This window comes from Notothenia coriiceps, unplaced genomic scaffold, assembly GCF_000735185.1.
Source record: "Notothenia coriiceps isolate Sejong01 unplaced genomic scaffold, NC01 NC01_scaffold00013688, whole genome shotgun sequence".
Classification (NCBI taxonomy): Eukaryota; Metazoa; Chordata; class Actinopteri; order Perciformes; family Nototheniidae; genus Notothenia; species Notothenia coriiceps.
In genome coordinates this window covers 14,191-38,836 of record NW_011346389.1, presented here as the reverse complement: position 1 = coordinate 38,836, position 24,646 = coordinate 14,191, and the positions used below count along the sequence as shown (strand labels likewise).

Below are 24,646 nucleotides of genomic sequence, written 5' to 3'. Positions count from 1 at the left end.
TGTTTGTAAACAGAGTGTTTCCTGACGGACACACACAGCGTTGAGTCCGTTCAGGCAGAGACCGGTCTCTCCATGTCAGCACCGATGCAGACTCGCTGTTTGAGGGCTTGATAGCCCACTCCCCCTCCACACCGCTCCACACTAGTTGGTTTGGAAAAGCACTTAATGTGGCGGACCCTCTGCGCGAACGTGCAAACGAATGGGTAGTGTGTAGGGGTAGGGTGTAGGGGGCGGTTTGGGATTGGGCCATCATGACAGCTCTTAAAGTAAACACTCAATGGGGAACATTTTACAAGGTAACTTAATGATGAGTGTGTATTTCCATACAGGGAGGCCAGTGAAGCCTGACTTAAGGCATGTTCAGGGACACTGCAGCTTCAACCTGTATTGGATGACAAATTAGCCGTACGTAACCGGGTAAGGACTAACAGGAAATCAATGCATCCAGCCACCTATCCTACATCAATACAGTGTCTCACGTTCCCGCCATAAGCCTCCTCGTCTAACTGTCTTTCTCTATCTTTCTTTTCTGGCTTTATATCTGCAGTGTGCTTCTTTGAAAGCCACAGCATCTCTATTTTAAGGACCTCTTTGTTTTCTGCTTTGTATTCAAATGATCAGGCTCACACAGGCAGGGGGATGCAGCTCTGAGGATGAGCAGGTTGGTGGGGAGAGGCAGGAAGAGAGAAAGAGGTTTTTGAGTATTTATTTTTTGTACCGAAATGTTGGATCTCATATTTTTATAGCAAATAACTTATTTTACAGACTTCTTTGTAGTGAGAGTTTTGGTGAAGAAATTGGACGCCAGTGTTTGCTTGTCCCTGGCGCTTTGTTACTAAGCAGCGTGCAAGTATTGACACTCCTCTTGACACCTTAATCCTTTTTGATGTTGTGTTTACAGTACAGTAAGGCTCTGTATCTTTAGCAATCTGTTGTTAACAACTGTTACTGTAAAGATAAGATCAGAAGTAAAGCTGCAGGATGATTTAACAATTTCGATGAGTCAGGCAAATTACATATATGTTACACTGATAAAATTGTGTAAAAATACTTGATGTAATATTTCCATCCATGCAGTTTTACTGGGATCTTTGAGTGAGCCTCAATGTCTCTACAATGGAGATAATAGTCGTGGGGCTTGAAAATAATAAATTAAAAACATCTTTAGCAACTTAGAAACAGCGCATTCATTATTTGGAAGAATTTAAAGAACACACTGTCAGCAAAAGTCAAAGGAATAATCTCTTGGGAGTGTGGAAAGAGATATTGAATAATATAATCAGATTGAATCCCAAAATCTGGACCCGACACTCCAGAGATAAGTTAGAAAGCATGTTCTGGTGAATTAAGCGTTTGTATTTATGTCAATAATAATTTTTGAAAAACCCAAAAACCCATTGTATATCCATGCAGTAAGCAACCTTCACTGCAGGTTATAGTGACTGTACCAAGAGACTGTTTTAGCTATCCTTGATTGTCGTGTGTGATTGATGAGCTGTCTCACTCAGCCCGGGAGCTGCAGTCTCACGATATAGAGGCTGCACACCGCGTACACATTTGATAGCCTTTTATAAGATTGTCTCAGTTGGCAGATAGTCACCCACTACTGTATGTCGGAGCCATGCGCTGAGAAGACGAAATGACCATGTCCAAGAGCTCTCACTCTCCCTGTGTCTCTGCGTCTCTCCCACGCATTTCTCAACACTGTTTTTCTCCTCTATCTTGTTATTCTCTGTCTCGCACTCTCTCTCTCTCCCTAACAAATGCTCTCACACACACCTCCACTTTCAGAGAAACCAACACATAAACACACATGGCATTTGTGTATTGCTCTGGGTTTGAAAGGCAGCTGACGAGTCGCTGATGGTCAGGGGAGCCTCTGTTGACAGGCCAGTAATGCAGCAGGGCACCGGGCAGAGTGGGCATCGGGGGCTCACAGCAGAGGAAGGAGAGTAAACCGTAAACCGACACTTAGGCTGAATGGAGTTGTTTGTCACTGTGGGTAGCAATTAGCCTGGTTTTGAGTAAACTCCCTGATCAGGAGAGAGAGAGAGAGAGAGAGAGAGAGAGAGAGAGAGAGAGAGAGAGAGAGAGAGAGAGAGAGAGAGAGAGAGACATACATATTCTGCGGCCTTCTGCGGCCTGGTTCTCGTGTTTGAACACACTCAGGCTGATCTTCCACCTGTTGACTCTTCCCGTGTCCGTGTTTGTGCAGGCAACGCTGAAAGCTCCAGCAGCTCCAACTTACCAGCTCGATTGAACATAGTCACGGGTTCCAAAGATGGGGCCGATAAGGCTTGGCGCCGGGTCATGCTCGCTGTACCTGCTGCAGCTTCACCCTGAATGCAGTACAGCAGCTGCAGATCGATAGATAGAATAGTGAAACACTCACATACATGCACACAGTACACATAGTGAAATTTGATCTCTAAATGTAACCCATCCTAGTACTAGGAGCAGTGGCCTGCTATTGGACAGCGCCCGGGGAGCAATGGAGAGTGGGGGGGGGGTCCGGTGCCTTGCTCAAGGGCACCACGGCAGGGCGAAGGAGGTGTACTGGGATCTCTCCAAGTAGAAGTCCTCACTCCATATTTAGCTCTATTCGGGGACTTGAACCGGCAACCCCACGGCTCACAGTCCAAGCCCCTACCGACTGAGCCACTGATGGACAAGGAACCAGGCATTCCCATCCAACTGGGGAAACTCATATGGGTAAACTGAAATGTCGTGTAATTAATAATGACTGACACACAGTTGTCATTTTCCACAATGGGGAGGCAGATCTGTGCAGATAAAATCAGGTTTCCATTGTTGGATGGTAACAAAACCTTCCATCCTCCACCACCATAAAAGGCTGAGGTTGAGCTTTAACTTGTCTCCACTCCAATCACCTTAGCTGAAGATGTGTATCTGCCTTGAGCCCTTTCTTTTCAGTTGCTCCATGACTTGAGAGAGCAAACACAAAGCAGCCGACTGTGAACGACGGGCACAATAAGCTGCGTGGGAGATTTAGCGCTGTGATCTTGACATCCACGCATCACTGAATCTTGTGGGCGCACGGAGGACAGCTTTTGAAAATGTCAGTTCTCAGTTATATTTATCCACTCCCAGTCCACCTCCCCCCATGCTTTGTTACCCTTTTATTTCATTTGCACACCGCTCGTGCAGGTTTTGATGTCTGTTGTCGGGCTGTCCCGATAGGCAGATGAGGTTCCTTTGACATTATCTGTTTCACTTCTCTTACAGTAACTCCCTACGAGGCCCCGAGTGTGTTTGTTCACTGCCTTCCCTTCTGTTTGCTTCATCACGTCAGAAGACCATCTTGCCTTTGAGGCAGTGAATCAGATCTAATGCTAAAGACTCAGAAAACACTTATACTGTATAAACCATAATAGTTGGGTTTACACTACTGTCGCAAATAGCTAATGATATATTATCTGCTCTATATATTATATCACTATCAGGGACTTTACTCAGGGCCAGGCCTCTTTCCATAATCACTACCCACAGCAACCCTGGAGACATGATTTCCTGGTAGCCTTCCTCATAATATACATGAAGTTTACTCTGCCACATATAAAGACAGTGGCGCTTATTAATGCCCCAGCACCATGGAAAAGATAATGAGTGTGTTGTGAGGCTGAAATTGAGAACTAAGTAAAGGGGAGAGAGTTGCTGCAATGAGGGAATTGGGAATGTGTTTCGGAGAAACAGAGAAAAGCAGAAGGGAGAGAGGCAGAGAAAACCCTAGAGGAAAAAGAGAGAGATGCTGAGTGAAACAGAGGGTGGTCAGTCTTTCAGTGTTTTACAGGATCAGATATCACATCTGCCGAGGATACTTATCGATTGGCATTAACAAAAGACTTGCATGCTCAACTCCATTAGCAGGCCAGCTGGTTGCAAGTCGCTCTCCACTAGCAGCACCATATCTGCCAGTGTTAGTTTGGGTAAAACTTGATGTACATTTTTTATATTTAAATGTGCCTCATCCATCACAATTAAATGTGCTGAGAGTTTGAACCAGTTACTACATATGTTTGTACTGGCTCATTATTTGATCAGATATTTACTTATTTCAACCATAATTTTGTAAGTTAAATAAACAGATCCATCCAGGCAAAGTTCCTATTCAATCAAGCATGACTAAGAGTAAGGTTTTTGGAATCATCGGGATCGTATCTACACCGGTTTTAAAAATATTTCTTCAGCTTTATCACATTAGTTGCCCAATGCTTACTTGATTACTAAATAACACACTCAGTCCCTTTCCACTGTGTGCTGGTGTCCTCCAGTCATCATGGTGTTTGCTCAAACTAAACGTTGTACCTTGAAGAAAGTGCCAAGGTTTATGTCAAACTTTGGGCGCTTTATGTCAAATAAGAGAAGTTTTATGTTTTCAAGTGGAGGGTGAGAATGAAGTGATGATACAGCTACATTTACCAGAGTAATGACTTGGATTTAGTGTCTTGCCATGCTTTCCCAGAAGACTCAGCCCACTTTGGGTTGATTAGGTCTGCTTCTTTCAAATAAATACAAACAAGAGAAGAAAAAATTAGCCACAGTGACTTCCATTAGGTGGGCTCCCGCTTTAAATGTGTTTTGTTTCTATCATAATACCACAGTCTTATGGACAGAGGGGATCAGTTTACTGCAAGACCACACGTCTGAAATAATCTGCCCTCAGAACAGAGACAACTTTCTCTGAATACTCCCATTTTACTGCACTTTACGGGGTGAAAGTCCAAAAATATGTCATCTGTATGGTTGCCTGTAAATACCCAAACCACCCAATTGGTCTTAATTATAGTCTGCGGCTTCTCCAAAACAACATGAAGTTTATTATAAAGCATGATGTGTGCGTTTTAGGTGTTGCTTGCCTCTGCATTATATCGTATATTTGGGTGTGTGTGTGTCAAGTATGTAAAATTGCCTCATGTGACCATACCACAGGGGAGCCCTTGTTTCCCTTTACCGTAAATAACAACGTCTTTGCATATTTTGAGCCTGACATGCCTGGGGCCATTGAAGCAGCACATTTGATCAGAGCATCACGAAACCTTGATTTGAACTCCTTTGTGATGGTTGCACTTCCCATTTTGATCACAGCACAACATTATTATCTTCTCTGTTGTCGCTTGCAGGACTTTTCAACTCAATACGTCCCAGCTCTCTGTAGCTTCTAAGCAGATTGTGTGTCTGCAGCCCGGTCCCCGGCCTCGCTAATCGTTACGTCTGTGTAGAGCAACTTTCCTGTCAATCACCGCCACAGTGGCAGTGTTGTTCCCAGGCCCAACCTTCCCGTCAGAAGCCCTCAGTCTGAGGAACAGAGGACAAAGGGATGACGGATGGGCAAAGGTCCCTCGCAGGGAAGTACAGTATAGAAGGTGCATACTGTAAAGGGTGACAATGAGCACATTCAGGCAGACACAATACAGAGCCTCGGAGCCTCTCTGAGAGAGAGAAGCCCAGCATCAGGCCAGCGCAGTCCCCTACAGCAGTCAGCCAGCAGCAGGATGGAGCCAGGGGTAATCACAAAGTCCTGAACAACACTCCTATTGACTGGGAGCAAATCAAATAAGAGAGGGAATGCAGATCAGAAGAGAAAGGAAAGGTGCCATGTGAACAAACCAGGAGAAGAAATATAATCGATTAAGTAGAGAGGGAGAAAAACATATTTTCCTTTTCGACTGACCCATCATCTGGCCCCACATGCCACCACGTGTTGCCGGCCTGTGAGGATTCACGTTCCTTCTGATCAGCAGCCCAGCCATCCGCCCGCTCTGTGCGCCGGCTCGTCGCTGTGTGAGTGTGTTTATTTTCAAGCGTGTGACTCACACTTCCTGTGCTCTGCCAGTGAGGCAAAGCTCTATGGAACAGCAGGACCTCCGTTCATTCTCAATTCTCTCTTTCTCTTTCTCCCTCCTCTCTCTGTCGTGTTGCACGGCTGATAGGCCTAACCCGAGTTCTGCGTAATGCGGGGGCAGCACGGTGACTGGAACTGGAAGATTTAAGTAAATGGGACATGTTCACATAGGCAGATGGTTGTCACTGAGGAAGAAGCTGGCTGTGTTTTTTCTTAACCTGCATCCACAATAGGATAACTTTGCTGATTTGATGGTGATAATTGCGAGGAATCGCCCTCAGGGTTGTGTGTGACAGGGGAAAACCCAGAGTAAGACCTGTTTGTAATCCTATCCATCAGCTCTTGTCCTTAATCCGTAGGTGCATGTTTTTAGCAGTCGTACACTTCAGTTACGTGACAATTGATGCCATACTGTTGTTTCAGATAGGGTGGTAGGATTGTTTTGGAAATGCTACGGGAATATGAGTCACTTTTACTTTCTTCTTGCTACCGCATCTTCTTCCTCTCCTTGCATTTGTACTGTGGAAACATTCATACACTGTCTTCTCCCTCTCCCTCTCTCTCCATCACTCTTTTTTTTGCCTCACCCCCAGCCTGTCTCTCCCTCCCTCTTTCTCTTTCTCTTTCTCTCTCGGCAACACACCCACTCAAACGGTCATATCCGCTCTCACTCTCTGGCTCTCCCTGCTTGTCTCACAGTGCCTGTGAAGCGTCTCTGAGGGGGAAGACCAGACTGCGCTGTCAGGTAATTTAAACTGTCTGTGTCTCTCTCTCTCTCCTTTTCTCTCTTTCTGCACGCCCCTCCCCCTCTCCTCACTCTTTCTCTCCCTGTCTTGCTCTCTGGTTAAAATCCATCTCTGTCTCCCTCTCTCTCCTTGGTCTTTTCCCCTCTCTCTTTTCCTACATATCATGACTTTACTTGTCAGCTATTTCAAGTGAGTTATTTAGTTATTGCAGCTGTTTCAAACAGGATCGTTTATTATTTCAAATGTGTTGTTTGAAACCTTAGTATTTTGTACAGCAAGACAAAGGATTTAAGTTTGTGAATGTCAAAAACTCTGCTTAACGAAACCTTGCTCGTTTTAGTATGACAAAGGGAACTGAATTATATGCATATGATGATACAAGGATTTACATTTGTAGATGTATTTAAAGTTTGAAAGAGGAAAACAAGTTTTAATTTGAATCAGGATCATTTACCTGTAGTTGTCACTTTTTTCATGAATTTGGAAATGTGTTATTTATTCCTTATCTGAGTTGAGGGTCTTAAGATAGCTCTCTACTCAGAGGTAAAGCCCTCTGAGACCAATTTTGGACCATGTAACTAAAATTGACAAACTAAGTGACTAGAAAAAGATGATATCCATCCATGAAGGTCCTGGCCTTAAAGAAATGATGGAAAACCTGGCAACCTGCAATTTAGTTCAAGTTGTGTGTTTTTACAGTTGATTATGTCACCAAAAAGGGCCAACTTTCCACTACCAGGGATATCATTAAAAAACTCTCAGCGGAATCTTGTCCTGGCGTTGAGGTGTGCATTACCCGGCTCTGCTGTGCCACTCATGTTTGATTCAAAGACCGGTATTGACCTGCAGTTCACTGGCTTCTGTTTAATCAAAGGGAACACTGCAACACTTGTCAACTGCCAGTCTTATCAAAGCCCTGTGAAATCCTTCCCTGTAACCTCTCGCCTCAGAGGTGCAGTTATCCCCATGCATCCCGCGCGGCGCTGAGGGAGAGTGAGTGAGAGCTCTGGTATGTGCTGTTTTTTCAGACGGCGTTCTCCTTAGCGAGCGGCTTCTCCTGACACCAGTGATATCCCTGGGTGTGTGTGAGCGTTGGCCTCTGAGGTTTTACGCTCTCTCCAGGTTTTCTTTTCCAGTCCTTTACCCCTAAACCAAACTGCGGTTCTGTGATTGGTTAGCAGGATTTATTTGATTGGCAGCCTGGTTTTTGGTGGTGTCCTATGATTTAACTTTCCGTTTACCTTATACTCAAGGAATGCTGGTGAGTACAGTAAAATATGTTGTATTGCTTCATTGCGGTTCCTTTCTTTGCAAACCTTACAGTATGTGTTAATCTGTTGTGAGGTCAGCAGCTCTTCACTATAAGAAATTAAGATGTCAAGGGTCATGCCAGCTTGTCAATGCACGCCAAGACTAAGCTTTTCCCCTCTTCACTTCCTGCTGCCAGTGTGCGTCTGTAGTCAGAAAGGATGCTGGGAGATAAATTTAGACCTCCAGCTCCCTCTCCATCTGCCGTTGCTCAGAGTAGGCTGGTTTCCATGGGAACCTGCACCAGGCTACCGCCAGTAGGAGTGAATGGGGAGAGAGAGGTGTGTGTGTGTGTGTGTGTGTGTGTGTGTGTGTGTGTGTGTGTGTGTGTGTGTGTGTGTGTGTGTGTGTGTGTGTGTGTGTCCTACAGATACCCGCATCAGTGCCTGTTTCTGCTGACAAAGCACCTTTGCATCGACACACATTCCTCACTCATCCTCTTCTCTCTGTGGACAAGGTCTTTATTCACATTTTAGGCACAGACACCAGAAACTAGTTCACACAACAAATCCCGGCATATGAGACTGCTCTCTGAATTACATACAGAATAAGGAAACCAGAAGGGTGCGTTCACAGTTTGTCATTTTCTTACTCCGTCTAATATTAGCTTTGTGGTTTTCATCTGACATCTTCAATCAAAAGAACAGCAGCATTTAACATCCGCATCAGTGGCTTCCCGCTCTCACCTCAGCCTAAAAATAGATCAGAGTGAAGACTGCTCATCGATAAGGTGAGAGAAATGTATATAAACTGTGTGCTTCACCACAAGTGTTAACATCCTCAACTGATTTATGTTGAGCCAATAGAGCATTAAAGTGTTGCACGTAATACGTAGTTGCCGTTGATGAAGTTATCTCTGTGGAATGAGGATGATGAGAAAGGAAAACCCCTCGTCAGACAGCAGGAGGATGAGTGTATGCAGGGTAGGTCACCTCAGGGCACGGCTTCTGATTGGCTGGTCTGACGTCTCGCAGCAGATTCAGGGCTGCTGTGTGTTCGTGGTTATGGGGAGAGGAGTACTGTACACTGTATGTGCGCTGTGGGGTGCATGTGTGGCTTAATGTAGGCTAGACTCAGGCTTTCCTTCTTCCTGGCAAGTCCCTGACTCTGTGTTTCCCCTGCTCAGAGCTGGCAGTCTAGACTGCCATGAATAATGTAAGCTGTGCTCTCCCCAACCTTAAAAACCCTCTAATCGCCCTGTTTAAGGGCCGCATCAACATCTATGCCAAAGATCATTAAACTTACACTCTGATAACTGACTACATGAGCAAAGACATTTATTACAGCGGGGTTGAGGAGGACACTTGGTCTTGGTCCTTGTGCTTTCCCTCCTGCTCAATCCTTCTATTTTCTATTCGCACGTCATGCTTCCTGCTCTTCTTCTTCTACTACGTCACAACCAGCGATGTTCTCATCCAATTGTATCTCTAAAATGCAAGTGTAAAAGGATCAACTCTTGTCAGTCAGGATCTGATATAAAAACTTAGCGAACTGTAGTGGTGGACATTAACTAAATACATTTACTCAAGTACTACCAATACTTTTATATATTACCGAGTTCAACATTAAAGTAGTCAACACATTCATTCTTCCAATAAATACTAATGCAATCCAACATATCATCTGAAACTTGTAGAGAATGAGTACTTTCGTTATATTTGTTAAGGACTTCTACTTAACAGTGTATTTATACACCATTACTGCTTCTACTTCAGTAAACGTCCTTCACCATTGGCGGGCTCCATTCCCTCTTTATCTAACCTCTCTGCAGACTCCAGAGAGTGATGTGTCTCTTAGGCTCAACAGCTCGAGTTAGAAAAGGGCTGCCATCACATACTAAAGTCTTCCTGTACATTTGAAAAGGTGGAAGATGAGCAAATGAAAACAGAGAAGTGAATTCTAATTGCTGTTGATTCAGTTTGTTGTGCTGCCTAATTGCTGTGTGTTGATGGTAAAAGTCTGTTGTAATCAAAGAAACACACACTCAACAGACTATCTGCCCTCAGCAGATGTGGGGGAACGCGGAGACGGAGCCGAGAATCTGTCAAGTTGTTTCCAAGAGGAAGACTGATTCTCTTCCCTTTTTTTTTACCCTCCACTGTAAACTGGCTCTAATGAAGGCTGACTGTGAAGAGTTTTTTTTTTTTCGAAATATTGTGAGAGCAAAAGTGTGGCTCATTAAAAAAACAAAAAACTGTCAGTGGTGCCTTGCCATCGCAGGAACCTTGAGCGGCAGTCTGCAGCCACTGGATCACTGATTCAGTCTTTTTCTATCTTCCCCACCTCTTCTCATGTCGTCCTGCACTCTTTCTTACCCATACTGTATCTGCATATCATATCATCTATACATTTTCTATCTTTTACCCCTAAGATTCTGCATTAGCTCTGTATCCGTACCTACCCTTTGTTATCCTCTCTCCTCTTTAATGTCAGAGGTGGTGCTCGCTGTCTGCACCATCACAGAGATCTACAGCTGTGAGGTGAACACACGCAGCGTCCTCCTTCAGTGAGCGCTGATCTGCAGAGTCTGAGGGGGGAGAAAATAGTGTCAATGTCTTGGGCGATGATTGATGCTCTGGATGAGCCTGTGCTGGGACTGTCAGCAGTTGGGCATGGCTGCTCAGTGAAAATGTTATGATTAGCCCAATCCATTCCCAGAATGTGTTTTGATTGGCCGCGATACAAGAATCTTGTGTCTGGAGCTGAAACGGAGCACAGGATTTGTAGTAAGTGGGGAATATTACAGAACATACATCTTGATAAAAGGGGAGATTTTGTCGCGCTCGCTAGTCTCTGTGATCAGCTATATTGGCACCTCATAAACACAGCTCTGTAGTAGTGTGTGAGTGGGAAATATTACACCACATCCGTCTTGATAAAAGTTTTTTGTTTTTTGTTCAGGCTTCATAACAAGCAGCCCTCATTAACACTGAACCCTGGTGCCTGTATACCAGCAGAGTGTGAGGGGCTGAGGCTGAAATGCAGTTGCTGTCAAATCCCTTTATCCACTAGAAAACAGCTCCCCCTCCGTTTACCCCCTTTGGCCTAAGTGCCAGATCAGATAAGGATAGGCCATATTTACAACATTTGTTTTGACTCCTTGCCTTGACACTGTGCTCTTCTCTGACTCCTGCAGACTGGGCCAGTCATGGGTCTGATATGAATCTGATATGTCTCTTTTAAAGTCAAAGTCTCAATTTGAAGGGAATTTGAAGGAAGTGTGTGTACAGTATGTCGAAATACACATATGCCTGTGAGCTGAGATCACCATGCCAGTAACAGAACATCTTCATTCCACATTTCTAAATAGATTTACAGCAGCTGTGCCTCTGTCTCCTGAATCACTGCACACTATCCGCTTATTAAGAGTTGAAGCCAGGACAGATGAGAAGCAATAACATGTTGATGATGCAATTACCTTGATAATGTGCTCATTACAACACTGACCTCGCTCAACGCTACGCCTGAAATGTAACCCGATTTGTCATAGTATGATATGTAGGGGCAATTCTTAATAAGGGAGTTTGATAGGACACTAATGATTTTGGCCTCCTGCCCTGCCAACATAACTCTTTTTCAGACTGCATGGCAGGCTTTTTAGCAGCCTTTAGATGTCAAGGAGCTTGAATAATCATTACAATAAAATAAAGTAAAAACAATAAGTGTGGCTTGATATTGAGTAAGAAAAAGGTTTATAACGCTGTGAGAATGGGTCTGCGGAGAGCATTTCTCCCCGATACCAACTCGTCTATTACCAGCGTTCAGGGAGCTCTATGCAAGGGCACTCCCTGTTAGTTAGCCAAGGGATCCTGGTGTGTGAGGGGCTCCGCGGATTGGTCCATTTGGGCCAATCCGGTCATTTGTTGTTGATTTGGGTGTTCACACGTCACAGAACCCAGGAAGAAAACAATGGAAAAAGATAAATCTCCAACGACGCGTTCTGGGGCAGCATAGACACTAGAAAGGTCTTTTCTGTGTTAGAGTTTTACTCGCTACAGGGTGTACTTTGAGGGTTTTTGACACTGCAGACCGTTTACACACAAGGGGACGGGTAATAACCGGAAAAGCATGACATGGGACCTTTCAATTTGTTTCGTCTAAGAAAAACGTTTTATTCCTGTTTTTTTTTGTAAAGTGAATCTTTTTTTAAGAATCTAAAGATTTTTCTGTGTTTCTTTTCAGAAGCGAACACTCGTGACAACCAACAAAGGAGAAGCAGAGAAGACCTTGAGAGGGCTGTTAGAATGGCTGAGGCTGGACAGAAGCAGAGCTGCTTTGTACAGAGACATGATCCATGTTTACCTGCAGCCGTGCAGCTCCAGGGCATCTTTTAATGATGCCTCATTTGGTCCTCTTGAATAACTCTTGGCCCACACTCAAAAAGGCCCTCCATTGTGATTTACAGTCGTCGATGTTCCCCTGCCTCTGACCTCTCAGCTGCCATGCGGTTTGCCCTATGAGGCTCTGAGAGCCCCTCCGTGTGTGTCTGTGAGGCCTCCTCCCCACTCTATGGAGGCTGAGCCCAGCCGTCCGGCTGATGGGGAGCGCTCGGGAAGTCAGGAGCAGCATGAGCCTGCTGAATCCTCTCTAGGATCTGTCCCACCTCAGCAGCCCCAGCAGCCTCCTACCCCTCGCCCTTCACACAGAGCTTTGGGCCGCCTGCAAAATCGCCAACCCAAACGCTCCGACCTTCTGCTTCGGTTACAGCAGCAGCAAGCGGTAACATGGCAGAATTCGGACAGCGCAGGTCCCTCAGGAGGCAGCTTCTGCTCTCCAGCTTCCTCATCAAGCTCATCCCTCCTGTCTACTTCCTCCAACCCGGGTGAACATGTTCATGGGGTCCCATCTCAGTCCAGCCAAGACAACCCAGAAGGAGTCAGCTCACCCAGAAAAGGGGAAAAGAAACCCCAAAAACCAGGGAAATATGTGTGTACTTATTGCGGCCGTCCATGTGCCAAGCCAAGCGTTCTTCAGAAACACATTCGCTCCCATACGGGGGAAAGACCCTACCCTTGTGCCCCCTGTGGCTTTTCATTCAAGACCAAGAGCAACCTCTACAAGCACCGCAAGTCCCATGCCCATCGCATTAAAGCGGGGCTATCGTCCAGTCGTGATGAGCCCAGTTTGAGCGGACCAGAGGGCAGTGGCGTTGGAGAAGACCCTGAGGAACACACAGAAGGAGAAAGCACTGAGTCTGAAGAAGAGACGGGCCAACATAGGAAGTCCTCCTCAAAGGTAATGTTGGGCCAGCAGAGAAAAGGTGGTAAGGAGCCGCTGGGAGGCTCAGAGGAGAGCCAGAGGCTTGAAGACTCTCAGGCTGTCAAGCAAAGGCTGGCACTGAGGCTTAGTGAAAGGAAACGTGGCCCGAAGACTTCTTCAGATGACCGCCTTTCATCCCTCTCCACCTCATCTTCCTCTCTGGGCCCAGGCAGCAAGGGCAGCACAGAGTCTGGCTACTTCTCCGGGTCAGGCAGCACTGACCTGTCCCAAGTTAGCCCTCCCAGTGCCAGTGCCAAAACCTACGCAGAAATTATTCTAGGTAAATATGGAAGGCTGGGAGGGCAGCAGCGCAGTTCCCATCAGCAGCAGCCTCATACTTCACTTTCTTCATCCTCCGGAAGGGAGGAGAAGAGCCTTACTTTCGCTGTACCCAAAACCCAAGTAATAGAACACATTACTAAACTCATCACTATCAATGAAGCGGTAGTGGACACCCGTGAGATTGACAGTGTGAAGCCCAGACGTTCCTCTCTGTCCAGGAAGAGCAGCATGGAATCGCCCAAATGTACCACCCCTAAAGATCCCTACGCATTTGATCCCAAAGGTGAAGCCCCTGGCCCCAGTGGTTTGAAGCACCTTCAACATCCTGAGGCAGATCCAACGGGAACCCAGGAGCTGTCAGGGGCGCCTCTGCTAAGAAGCCACTCAATGCCATCCTCTACCAGCCAAGGAGAGCCCCCCCGCTGCAGCACCATGTCTCCCGGAGGTTACCGTCTCTGCCAGTCCTTCGATGAGCAGCAAGCAGTGGTAGCAGAGATAAGGGTTGGCCATGTCCAGCGTATGCTGAGGCGCCAGCCTGCCATAGAAGTTCCCCTGGGAGCTGAGCTCATGCTGGAAGACTCTGACCCCACTTCTTCCTCCTCCGCCAGGCAGCAACAACAACAGCTAAAGGGTCAGAGCCTGTTGGACTGTGAAGCATGCGGGGCCCACTTCCAACACAGTGAAAGCTACGAGGCCCACAGAGACATGTGCCCAAGACAGCAAACCCTGGAACAAGAGAGCAGGGAGACAAGTAGAACAAGCAGGGAGGATCGTCCCCAGATGATGATGCACTTTAAGTTCCGAGCCCTGGCCATGGCGGTGAGGAAGAGGAGGAAAGAGGAAAGTCTAGAGGAGGACCCTCCCAGCCCTGGATCTGTAGCCACTTCAGGAAACTCTGCAGGCCTGAACCCTGTGCCAAGCAGACCAGAGCACAGCCAGGCCCTCTCAGGTTTGTTTATGTTTCCCTGCAGATCAAATTATAACGACATTATCCTTTGTTAGCAACACTTCTGTTCTATCATTCATTTGTATGCTCTTTAAAATCTTAGAAATGTGAATGACCAAACAATTATTTCAAAAATGCTAATATCGGCATATACATGATTAAAGTCGAAGAACTACTGTGGGAAATGACACTACACTATAGATAATTGCTTGTATACCAATATAAAGGAATGGTTGTTTCTTTGGTTTGTTTCTAGGTTTTCAGATTGAGCCAAAACAACAGCCGCAGCAGGACAGGAAGGGTGTGTCTGTCATCCAACACACAAGCTCTTTTGAGAAGCAGGAGAGCATGTCCACGGAGAGTCAGAAACCAGACCTCAGAGAAAGTCAGCAAACACAACAACCAGAGCCAAAACCATCACCCTCGACATCTCGCCTGATCCGCCAGCGCAACATCCAGGTGCCAGAGATCTTTGTTACCGTGGAGCCCGATACTGATATGCCATCTGTGTCGCCACCAGCGACGGCATCCACATCCAAGGTATAGGATTACACAAGGCTACATCTGTTTGCACATTTTACACAGTTTCATTGCATTACCTTTGTTTTCTCCCTCCCTTCAAATAAAGGTGAAACATTTATTGATTAAAAAGGGAAATTGGTATTTTGTTTCTTTGTCTAAGTTGCAAATGGGGACAACGTTTTGGGTAGTCCAGTATTGAGCGACAGAGCTGCAGCTGTCATTTACAAAGATGGGCTTCCTTGTGATTCCACACCGTCAATGCATGTACAGTAAAAGTGATTGTTTTTGCCATTGATTTTGCACAGATTGTCGGCATTAAAATATCACTGTTAATGAAAAGACTCCCAATGTAATCAGTGGACATATGAAACATTTGTAGTGTGTACAGCGTCTGCCGGCTTAAACACTCGCTCAATACTGGACCAACTTCAAAAATGTAGTTACTTCGACCAAAAGCATGGGAAAAACAATCGATAGTAGAGTAAAGTTACCCTCTATGGTTGTGTTTAGCAGGTGAGCAGTCAATATCCCTTCATCTTACATGTAATGTTGGATTAGTAAACTATTTATCTGTCATAGGAGATGGAGAGAGTGGAGGAGTTCCAGTGGCCTCAGCGTAGCCAGTCCCTGGCCCAGCTCCCTCCAGAGAAGCTGCCACCAAAGAAGAAGAGACTCCGCCTGGCAGAAGCAGCACAGTCCTCCGGGGAGTCTAGCTTTGAGTCTGTGCCTCGCAGCCCCAGTCAAGAGAGCAACATCTCCCACACTTCAAGCCCTTCTTTTGAGGACACATCACGATCCGAGCCCGCCGCCTGGGCCTCCTGCAGCCAAAGCTCCCAGATGTTGATGGTGCCATCCACTTCCTACCAACACCACCAAAGCCACAAGGAAATGAGACGCTCGGCCTCAGAGCAGACCCCAACCAGTCCCCAACAAACAGAGCAGATCTCCGAGGGCAGAAGTAAATCCTTTGATTATGGGTCGCTGTCCCATCAGCAGCCTGCCTCCTCCTCCTGGAAAGAAAGGAGAAAGTGTCTCCTTGTAAAGCATGCCACCTTAGGGGAACCTGAGCAGGAGGAGGGGGCCAGCACCAATCAGCTGTCCAGAACGGAGAGTCCAAAGCCTGGGCCTTCCCGCTCCATCCATCCTTCTCTTTACTCAACAAAGGCAATCTCCCGGTTCAGCTTGGACGCCACGGGGAAATCCCTGCAGCTGCTACAGCCACACATCTTTCCACCCTCTCATGATGTGCTCTCTCTGCAACAGGCATTTCCCCAACGGTCGCTATCCCAGCTACTCCCCGTCAACACAGCCGTCTCGGAAGTACTCTCCACCCAAATCATCCATAGAGCCTTCTTACATTCCCACACAGCCCCTCCATCTATACAGATGCACCCAGCGCACATCCACATGGCAGAACAGTTGGGTATACCTTTCCATCAGCTTCCTGCTATTGTTCCTCTTCAGTTCTCTTCCAGGACTAGAGAGAACCAGGCTTTGTACTTGCCTTTTCCTCCAAGACTTACTGCTCGTGTTGCTTCCCCTCTCAGTACAGAGAGCGGGCCCTCCACCTCTTCCATATCTTCTGCCTTTACACATCAATCCCTTGTAAGAATCTCCTACCATCACCCACGGCCGATCATCGCCACATGCCTGGCTCAGCTTACACCAGTAGTGTCACTTGTGGTGCCAGTGCGCCTCCAGACACATATACCTACATACGCCAGTGCCATGTATACCACTTTGTCCCAGATTCTTGCCTCGTCATACTCACAGGAACCCATTTCTTGCACAGCTATGGTAATCATGGGCCAGGTGGAGCGGGACAAGCTGCAAAGGTCCTACTTGAAGGTCCCTTCACCAGACATCAAGAGTCTTCTTCCTCTGTCTCTGCCCATCGAGCTGGCCTCAGGATCTCTGGAGGGGTATGGGCCACTGGGGGCAGGAGGGAGTAAACGCATGCTCTCTCCTGCAGCCAGTCTGGAGCTCAGCACAGAGGCCCAGCGTCACCAGAAAAGGGTAAAAGAGGGGGAGGAAGGGGATCAACATAAGGCAGGAGAGGAAGAGGATGAGAGGCGGGAGGAGGAAGACGTAGAACAGAAGGTTCTACATCAGGAAGAAGAAAGTAAGACACCTGGGAGAAAACTGGAAGAGGAGGAGAAGAAACAGCCGGAGAGATTAGAGGGAGAATCTGTGAAAGTCGAGGGGGAGTCAGAGCAACTACCAGGGACACATCATTGGGAGGAAAAGAAGGAGGAGGATAAGGACTCTGAAAAGACAACCAAAAAAAAGGAGGGGGTGCCAGATTTGGATAAAGGGGTTGTTACACCGCCTGCCCCTTCATATCCCAGCCTCAACACCTCCGCCTCAGTCAACTGGTGCTACCTGAACTATGTCAAACCCAACCCGTCCACCCTGACGGACCCCCGTAGCTCCGTCTATTCTACTTGGAGTGTCAGTGCGCACAACCCAAACCTGCCGGGCCTCAGCACTAAGGTGGCCATGTCTCTGCTATGCTCCAAACAGAAGCACAGCTCCGAGACGTACACCATGGCCACGGCCCCCACCCCGGCCAAAGGCAGGTTGGCCCCTGCCAGTAGCAGGACCCCACGTGTGTCCGAGGTAAACGTGATCACAATTTACACCACTTTATTTATGAGTTATTGTAGACCACTCTGTTTAAAGGTCCCCTATTGTACTGTTTTTCATCAATATATTACAGGTCTCAGATTAATATAAAACATGTCTGTGAAGTGGCTCGAACATATTGTAGAATCCCATAAACCCCTCTGTTTCAAAAGTGCTGATTCTCTGTCTGTTACTTTAGATGAAAAAAAGTACCACTCCCCACGCCCAGATATTTGGTTAAAAAAAAACACAGTGGTGCTGGAGGAGATTCAGGTGATAGGGGGGGGGGACTGTTACCTTGGTCGGTGATTGGCTAATGGTTACACAAGCCAAAAAATCGTTATGACATCATAAAGTGGCCAAAATCTTATCAGCTCATTTTCAGACAGGTTTTTATATAAATGGATCAGGACAAAAAGTGAGCGAATCTTTTTTCCTGAAACTTTCAGAATCTCTTTCCACAGAGGGGACACATGTTTATGTATGAAAGACATGGAAAAGTGGATTTTGCATAATAGGTGACCTTTAAGCTACCTTAAACTTCCTTAACTACTCACTTTTTAAATATCTATTAAAAGGTGTACTTCACAATTTCACTCAATAATGTCTACCTTCATGGGAACTCTTTTAACAATAAAAAATGTTACATTTTATTTTAAGTTGTTTTGAATTTTTCTATGTGTGTCTTGAGTGTAGGTACATGCCACCCCACCCAGCACCCTCACCAAAGTAAAGGATGAGGAGCCGAACGACAAGGAAGAGCCTAAAGAGATGAGGGAGGAGGAAGAACCCTCCACCTCCAAACAGAGCGAGCCGCCTCGTGTTCGCATCTTTGAAGGCGGGTAAGAACATCTTTTAATTCAATATTTGCAAATAATTGCGGTGCCTCATTACACAAGTAAGCTGTTGTTCTGTCACAAACCAACGCCTGATGAGGAAATGAAAACAAGTAGGGAGAGCTGAGAGTATCTTTTTAACAGATTGGATGCACTGAAACCCGCAGGGACTTCATTTGTACCTGCAGCCAAGCTTTTTCCTCTTACCATGTTATGTCATGAAAGCCTGTGTTTTAGAAATGTTAATTCGGAGAGATAGCTGTGTGTGTGTGTGTGTGTGTGTGTGTGTGTGTGTGTGTGTGTGTGTGTGTGTGTGTGTGTGTGTGTGTGTGTGTGTGTGTGTGTGTGTGTGTGTGTGTGTGTTAATAGGGACAATGTGTAGCCATTTCACTTTGTGAGACTCTAATTTATACCTTTTTTCTTATGGTTGCATAAGTTACTAAGAAGACACAACGCAACAGTTTGAAGCAATCTGCAAGCAATTAGTATCAGTCATGATTGGCATTTTTGTATAACATGCGCATGTGTTTTTCTACAGACCTGTACGCTTTTTTACACTTTTCTACATTCATGTATAGATTAGATTTGGGATTATATTCAATTTGTTTGTCATTGCACAGAATACAATTACTTATACACATATTTGTGTTGACTGTCCAGAACATCCTCTGTACCAGTTCTAACGTGTTTAGTGTTTCCCAGCTCTGTTTACATTGAAGCAAATAGCAGGAAATAGATGGAATACAGAGAGTAAATGATGGATTCGAAATAAAATGCTCCCAATTAAGAAACTCATGAGAAAACTGTTTGTAGTTTGATAGGAACAGATTTAGTTTTAAAGAGCTATCGCGTAAGGGATTTTTAGGGATGTTTTTTGCTATGTGCTGCTTGCACATTTAAGGCCTGTATTTTTTGTTAATGTGCGGAAAGATTGAGTGTGAAGGAGTTGTCTGCCTTACAGTAGATAAGGCGCTAATTACCAGTCTTTATCATTTGCAGCAACGCATTACACACATGCAGGGATTGCATTTTTATCCATAAACAGCCTACAGCTTCCTCACGTCCTCTGTTTCCATCACACCAACCCTCCTCCTTCTGTTCATGCTGCCTGTGTCAGTCTGGCAGCTCTTGCACTTTTACTTACCTATGTAATGTTTTCTCTTCATTCCTTTCCAAGCTCCTCTGTGTCCTCTACTGTTTTCTCTGTGCATGCAAATAAGCACAGCTCCTCTGAATGTTGTGTACCCTGACTCTGTTAGCACTTAGTGACTTCCCCAATCTTATCCCGATCCCATTTGAAAGATCCCTTTAAAAAGAGGGGAGCAGGGGTCTCTAGAGTTTATTATTATCACAAAGCTAAAGAACAAGTTACAGAGCTAACAGATATTGGATCAAGGCAGCTTTTTCCTTATGTCTTAGCAATTAAGCAAGCAAATCGGCTCATTCCTGGCGGCAGCAGAAGTCCGTGGAACGTCAGCTTTAATCCCTCTTTAGTGAGCACAAGCTGAACTCTAGATTCTGTTCAAACGTGCAGATTGATTTGCATGGTGTAAGTGGTTAACACGGCAGATTTGTCATGACACTTTTAACCACAGTGGTGAAACAGGCACAGAGGGCTTACAGTAAGTGTCAAAAGGATTGGTTATATCTACCTGCAGTGTTTCCTTTTACTGTTATTCAGAAATTCAGTGGCCCTATCAACCAATCACAACCTGGTTGAAAGCGCTATTCACTTCACCAATCTGCCAAGAAGCCGTAAAGCTACAGCACCAGCAAGGGCAGATTGTCGGTTGAGACGTGCTGCTGATTTAATGCTCAATGTGTGAAGTGCGACTTCTGTCTTCTTTTTACTGAAGTGTGGGTGGATATTTTTAGCAGTGGCAAGAAACACTTGCCAGTTAACAGTGAGCAGATCCTGAATGAATACAACATAATGCCACTGTTGAGACTATATTACAGTTGTGTAACAATTTGTTATGATTTGCTGGTTCTGTTATACAACGGGGAGCATTCCCAGCCTGGGTTCTTGTAGTTTTAGCGCCTATCCTTTAATTAAACACAGTCAACAAACATTGAATGTTTACAGTCCAGAATATATTGTTCGTCCTTTCATGAGCGAGGGCAGAGTTTTTCATCGAGGACAATTCATTCAAATGTCAAATGTCTGCGGTCCACTGCGTTCACAAATAGTCTTTTGGTAAACATTAAGGTTGAGTATAAACAATGTTTTTGTGGACCAGAGCTAAATGCGGTGCCTATTTTTTATATATAGTGTCTATTTTAGGTTGTTGGCCATAGCCAGGCTTCCCTTCCCTCTCTTTAGCTGCTGCTGTTGTTGGCAGGGCCGCCCGGTCGCAGCAGAATAAGTATTCTCTGTGTGGCCAGGGTGTAGAGGAGGGAACAGCCGAGGGACTCAGTGCTGCTGGGGTTTTGGTGGGGCTTCCCCAACCAACTTCCATAGAGAAAGCCTTGTTTGACCAGTGTGTGTACATGTATTCATGTATTTGTGTCATCCACATTCATCATTATTATTAAAGCTGCACTAAACAATGTTTTTCCAAAACAATGAGCCTAATGCGAAAGAGGTTGCCTCTAGTGAAAAGTCAAAAATAATCATCACCTAATCTCTATAAACAGATATCTTAGCCACACCCTACAATATTGGCTGTTGTCTCCCAGAGGCTAACCACTTTAGCTAGCTACAGCTTTCAAATGTAATTCAATTTCATTCAAATAATATACCTTCCACCACAGATATTCAGTGAAAAAGCAGTGCATCTAGCTCCTAGATTTACCACAAAGTGAAATCAGGGATATACAGTACATGTAGATTGTGATTTTGTGGTGATCGAACCCCTTATCTTTCTCCTCTTTCGCTCTCTTTCTTAGATATAAGTCCAATGATGAGTATGTTTATGTGAGAGGTCGCGGCCGGGGGAAGTACATATGTGGAGAGTGTGGCATCCGCTGTAAGAAGCCTAGCATGCTGAAAAAGCACATCCGAACACACACAGATGTCCGTCCGTTCATTTGCAAACACTGCAACTTTGCCTTCAAAACCAAAGGTAAGCAGTTAACACAACGTTACTAAAAACATTCATACTGCTATTCTTCCGATTATATTTTAGCCACTTGCTTCTTTCTGTTTCTGTTGTTGCAATATCCTCATTTTCCTTTCCCAGAGTGAGTTCATTTCAATGTGCTTTTCTTTTTCCTTCCTAGGGAACCTTACTAAACACATGAAGTCAAAGGCTCACGGGAAGAAATGCCAGGCTATGGGAGTATCTGAGTCATCACTGGACGAGCCAGAGAGCGAGGAAACAGGTACTTAAGAGGGGATGGGAAGGCATTTCACATGTTTCCTATCCGCTGTAGAGAAATATTGGTACACCGCTGGATGAACTTCTGCTTCTGAAGAATTGTAGCTGCTCTGCACTGACAGCTTATGCAACGACATGTTATGTTCTCCTCCCTTTGGCCTTGCATATGAAAAAAGTAGAAGATGAATGAATGAAGAATACAGAGCACCTCACAGTCCCCAGATGTGTTTTCTGCAGTCTACCTTGTTCTCAGGGATGTGTTGCTGACGTATGGCAAAACGCATTTCAACACTTAAGTCTGCCTCGAAGCCATCAACCTCACGATCTACTCCCTAACCTTCCCCTGCTCCCCCCCCTCCACCTCCATCTCTTTCTTGCTGACAAACTACACTCAACACATCCAAGGACGCGCCATTTAAACCGTTGTTCCATTCACAAGGCTGTTGAGATAGTTTGTGAATAGAGGCATGGTGCTATTCAATTAAATTCCGGTCTTTTCATGCTCAGTCTATTTATAACATGGGTTTGATGGGTGGTGGGTGAGGTTTGTCTCAAAGATACAGTACGCTGCCCTAACCCTTTGTGCTTGTCCCTGAAAATTGTTCCGTTAATGTGTTTTTCGTGTCTCTTTGTGCGAGAATTTTCAGTGCAGGACTTTGATAATGGAGGTAAAGGGGATATCATTTCATTTTTCTGTTTTTGCACAAACAGCAGGAAGTGATGAGCGTGTGTGTGGCGCAGAGGAACAGGAGGAACATCAGTTTTCTGACGTGGAGGACTCTGAGGACGATGACGACAACGATGATGACGATGAGGAGGAGGAAGAGGAGTCCCATGACGATCAACCGTCTTCCTGCTCGTCAGACAACCACCCATCGACAGGGGGGCGGTCCAGCTGCAGTAGGCGCTCTCAGCAGGCCACCCCCGACCCCGAGCCCCGGGGACTCAGCCCTCCCCCGGGTCAGGAGCCCTGTCCGAGGGGAGTTTGGCCCAACAGAAGGGCCACATCTCCAGGCAGCAGGAGGGCTCTGTTCTCCCGGCGGGGCTGGAAGGCGTCACCGAGGGCCTTCTCCCCCCGCAGTGAGAGCTGCTCCCCCAGCAGCAGCAGCCTCTCCCCCCGCCTGGAGCTGTCCTCGCGCAGCAGACACATCTCACCTTCCCCTGAGAGAGGACCATCTCCCATCTGTCCCGTTTCTCCTCTTCCTCCCATTTCGCCCGGCTGCTACCGGTCGTCACATGCCCGGACCCCGCCTCCACCAATCAGGTTACAGCACAGGACCCCTGGATACCTGCCGTGGGAGAGCCCTGGAAATAAGGGTAGTCACGTCAAAACGGTGAGTCTTGTTCCTTATCACTTCACAATGTATTTCCTCTCAGTGTACAGTAACCTGTGTTCTGACAGTCCCTGAAATATAATGGTGAAGTTTTTGCTCCCTCTACAGGGGAGAAGAGGCGCAGCAGAGGGGCCGTCAGAAGCCAGCTTGTTTCCACCTGCCTTCCGTCACTCCAGCTGTGAAGGTTATCCTGGCCTCCAAACAACTGACAACATCTTCAGCCACCTTCCCATGCACTCCCAACAAGCCAAGCTCCCATATCTCATGATACCCATCGGAGGGATCCAAATGGTACAGGCCAGACCTCGATCCCACCCTACCACCCCCTCGTCCCCGACATCTCCCCCCATAGAGGGGCCTTCATTGGCTAGATTTGAATCCTACTGGGGCGGGCCCCCCAGAACTCAGGGGCTCAGGACTCCCGGAGACGTGCATTGGTCTGAGCATCAGGCAGGAACAAGCCAGTCGGGGCGGAGCGTCCTAAGCACAGCACTAAACACGGAGTTAGAGACCACGGACTCAAAGCAATATGGCAGCTCGCACAGCTCCGCCCAGACGCTCAGGCCTGCTTCTGAGGCCACAAAACACTGCGTCAGAGACAGATCAGGAGCACCCGTTAGTAGGGCAGCCCTCATTGGACGGCAGCTGGAGGGGGAGGAGCCTAGGTCCGGTGATGATCAGGTGGAGGTGGGAGCTAAAGGGGACTCAGCCAAAACAGACACTTAAACTTGATGGGCCACGCATCCCCTTTTACTTTATTGGTTGCTACACTAGTCTTGTTTTTTTTATTGCTTCTTTTTGATACAGTTTTCAATACTATTGTTAACTTAAATGTTTGTTCTTTGGCAATATTCAGGTTTGTTATACAAATGCACTTTTACTTTGTGAAAATATTGTCTATCTATATATATATAAATGATATATATATAAATATATCCCTCCTTTATCCTTTATTGATACTGGTAATCTTAATGTGTGTTTTAAATATGTGTAAAAAGAAATATGAATACATTTGTAAATGACCAAATCTTTAATCAAAATAATTCAAATTTTGTCCAGTATTACTCAAATTGTTACTTGTGCCTTTTCTGTCCAGGTTTGTGTTTCGAGATGTACAGTGCCGATAAACAAAGAGAAGGCTGTGAAATTGTATATCTGCTTTTTTTTGTTTATGAGGGTTAATACTTGGGGTATTTGATTGTTTCTCTTCTGAAGGCCATTGCTTTAATGCCAGGGTAACAGAGAGTCGCTCGGTGGTGGTGTTGAAGGAGCAGCGTGTCAAAGGAATTGCACTGAAGTTCTATTTTTATTACAAAGGATATTAGATTAGAATATATCTCTGTACAGGGAAGAACGCTCCTTATTTATTTTTTATCTGATGACAAGGATCATTGTTTAAGGTTATTTTTCTTTTTACTTTTTTTCTATCGGAAAGAGGATGTTTTTTGTTACATCTGTGTGTCTTTTCCATGATGTTCATATGACTTGAATTGGTGACAATGATGAGGGATTGCATTTGGCTGGTACCGGAGGATTAAGTGCCCTGCATTTTTCACACACAGCAACATTTCTAGTCATTGAAGAAATAAAGAAAAATGCACCAGA

General features: G+C 45.8%; 1 protein-coding gene across 4 annotated transcripts in view; it reads left to right on the top strand.

The window, feature by feature from the left end:
* The window catches only part of hivep3b (HIVEP zinc finger 3b), a 38,425-nt gene extending 13,779 nt beyond the window's left edge, over positions 1–24,646 (top strand). For 2 of the 4 annotated variants that reach the window (XM_010774257.1, XM_010774256.1), the window contains 9 exons: positions 6,563–6,608; positions 12,100–14,407; positions 14,661–14,944; positions 15,506–17,545; positions 18,248–18,393; positions 21,277–21,452; positions 21,610–21,711; positions 22,419–23,041; positions 23,150–24,646. In XM_010774257.1, coding sequence (XP_010772559.1) covers positions 12,427–14,407; positions 14,661–14,944; positions 15,506–17,545; positions 18,248–18,393; positions 21,277–21,452; positions 21,610–21,711; positions 22,419–23,041; positions 23,150–23,767 — 5,970 coding nt within the window. In that variant the 5' untranslated portion in view covers positions 6,563–6,608; positions 12,100–12,426 and the 3' untranslated portion in view covers positions 23,768–24,646. The remainder of the gene's footprint in view (positions 1–6,562; positions 6,609–12,099; positions 14,408–14,660; positions 14,945–15,505; positions 17,546–18,247; positions 18,394–21,276; positions 21,453–21,609; positions 21,712–22,418; positions 23,042–23,149) is intronic. The other 2 variants (XM_010774254.1, XM_010774255.1) reach the window with 1 other exon arrangement.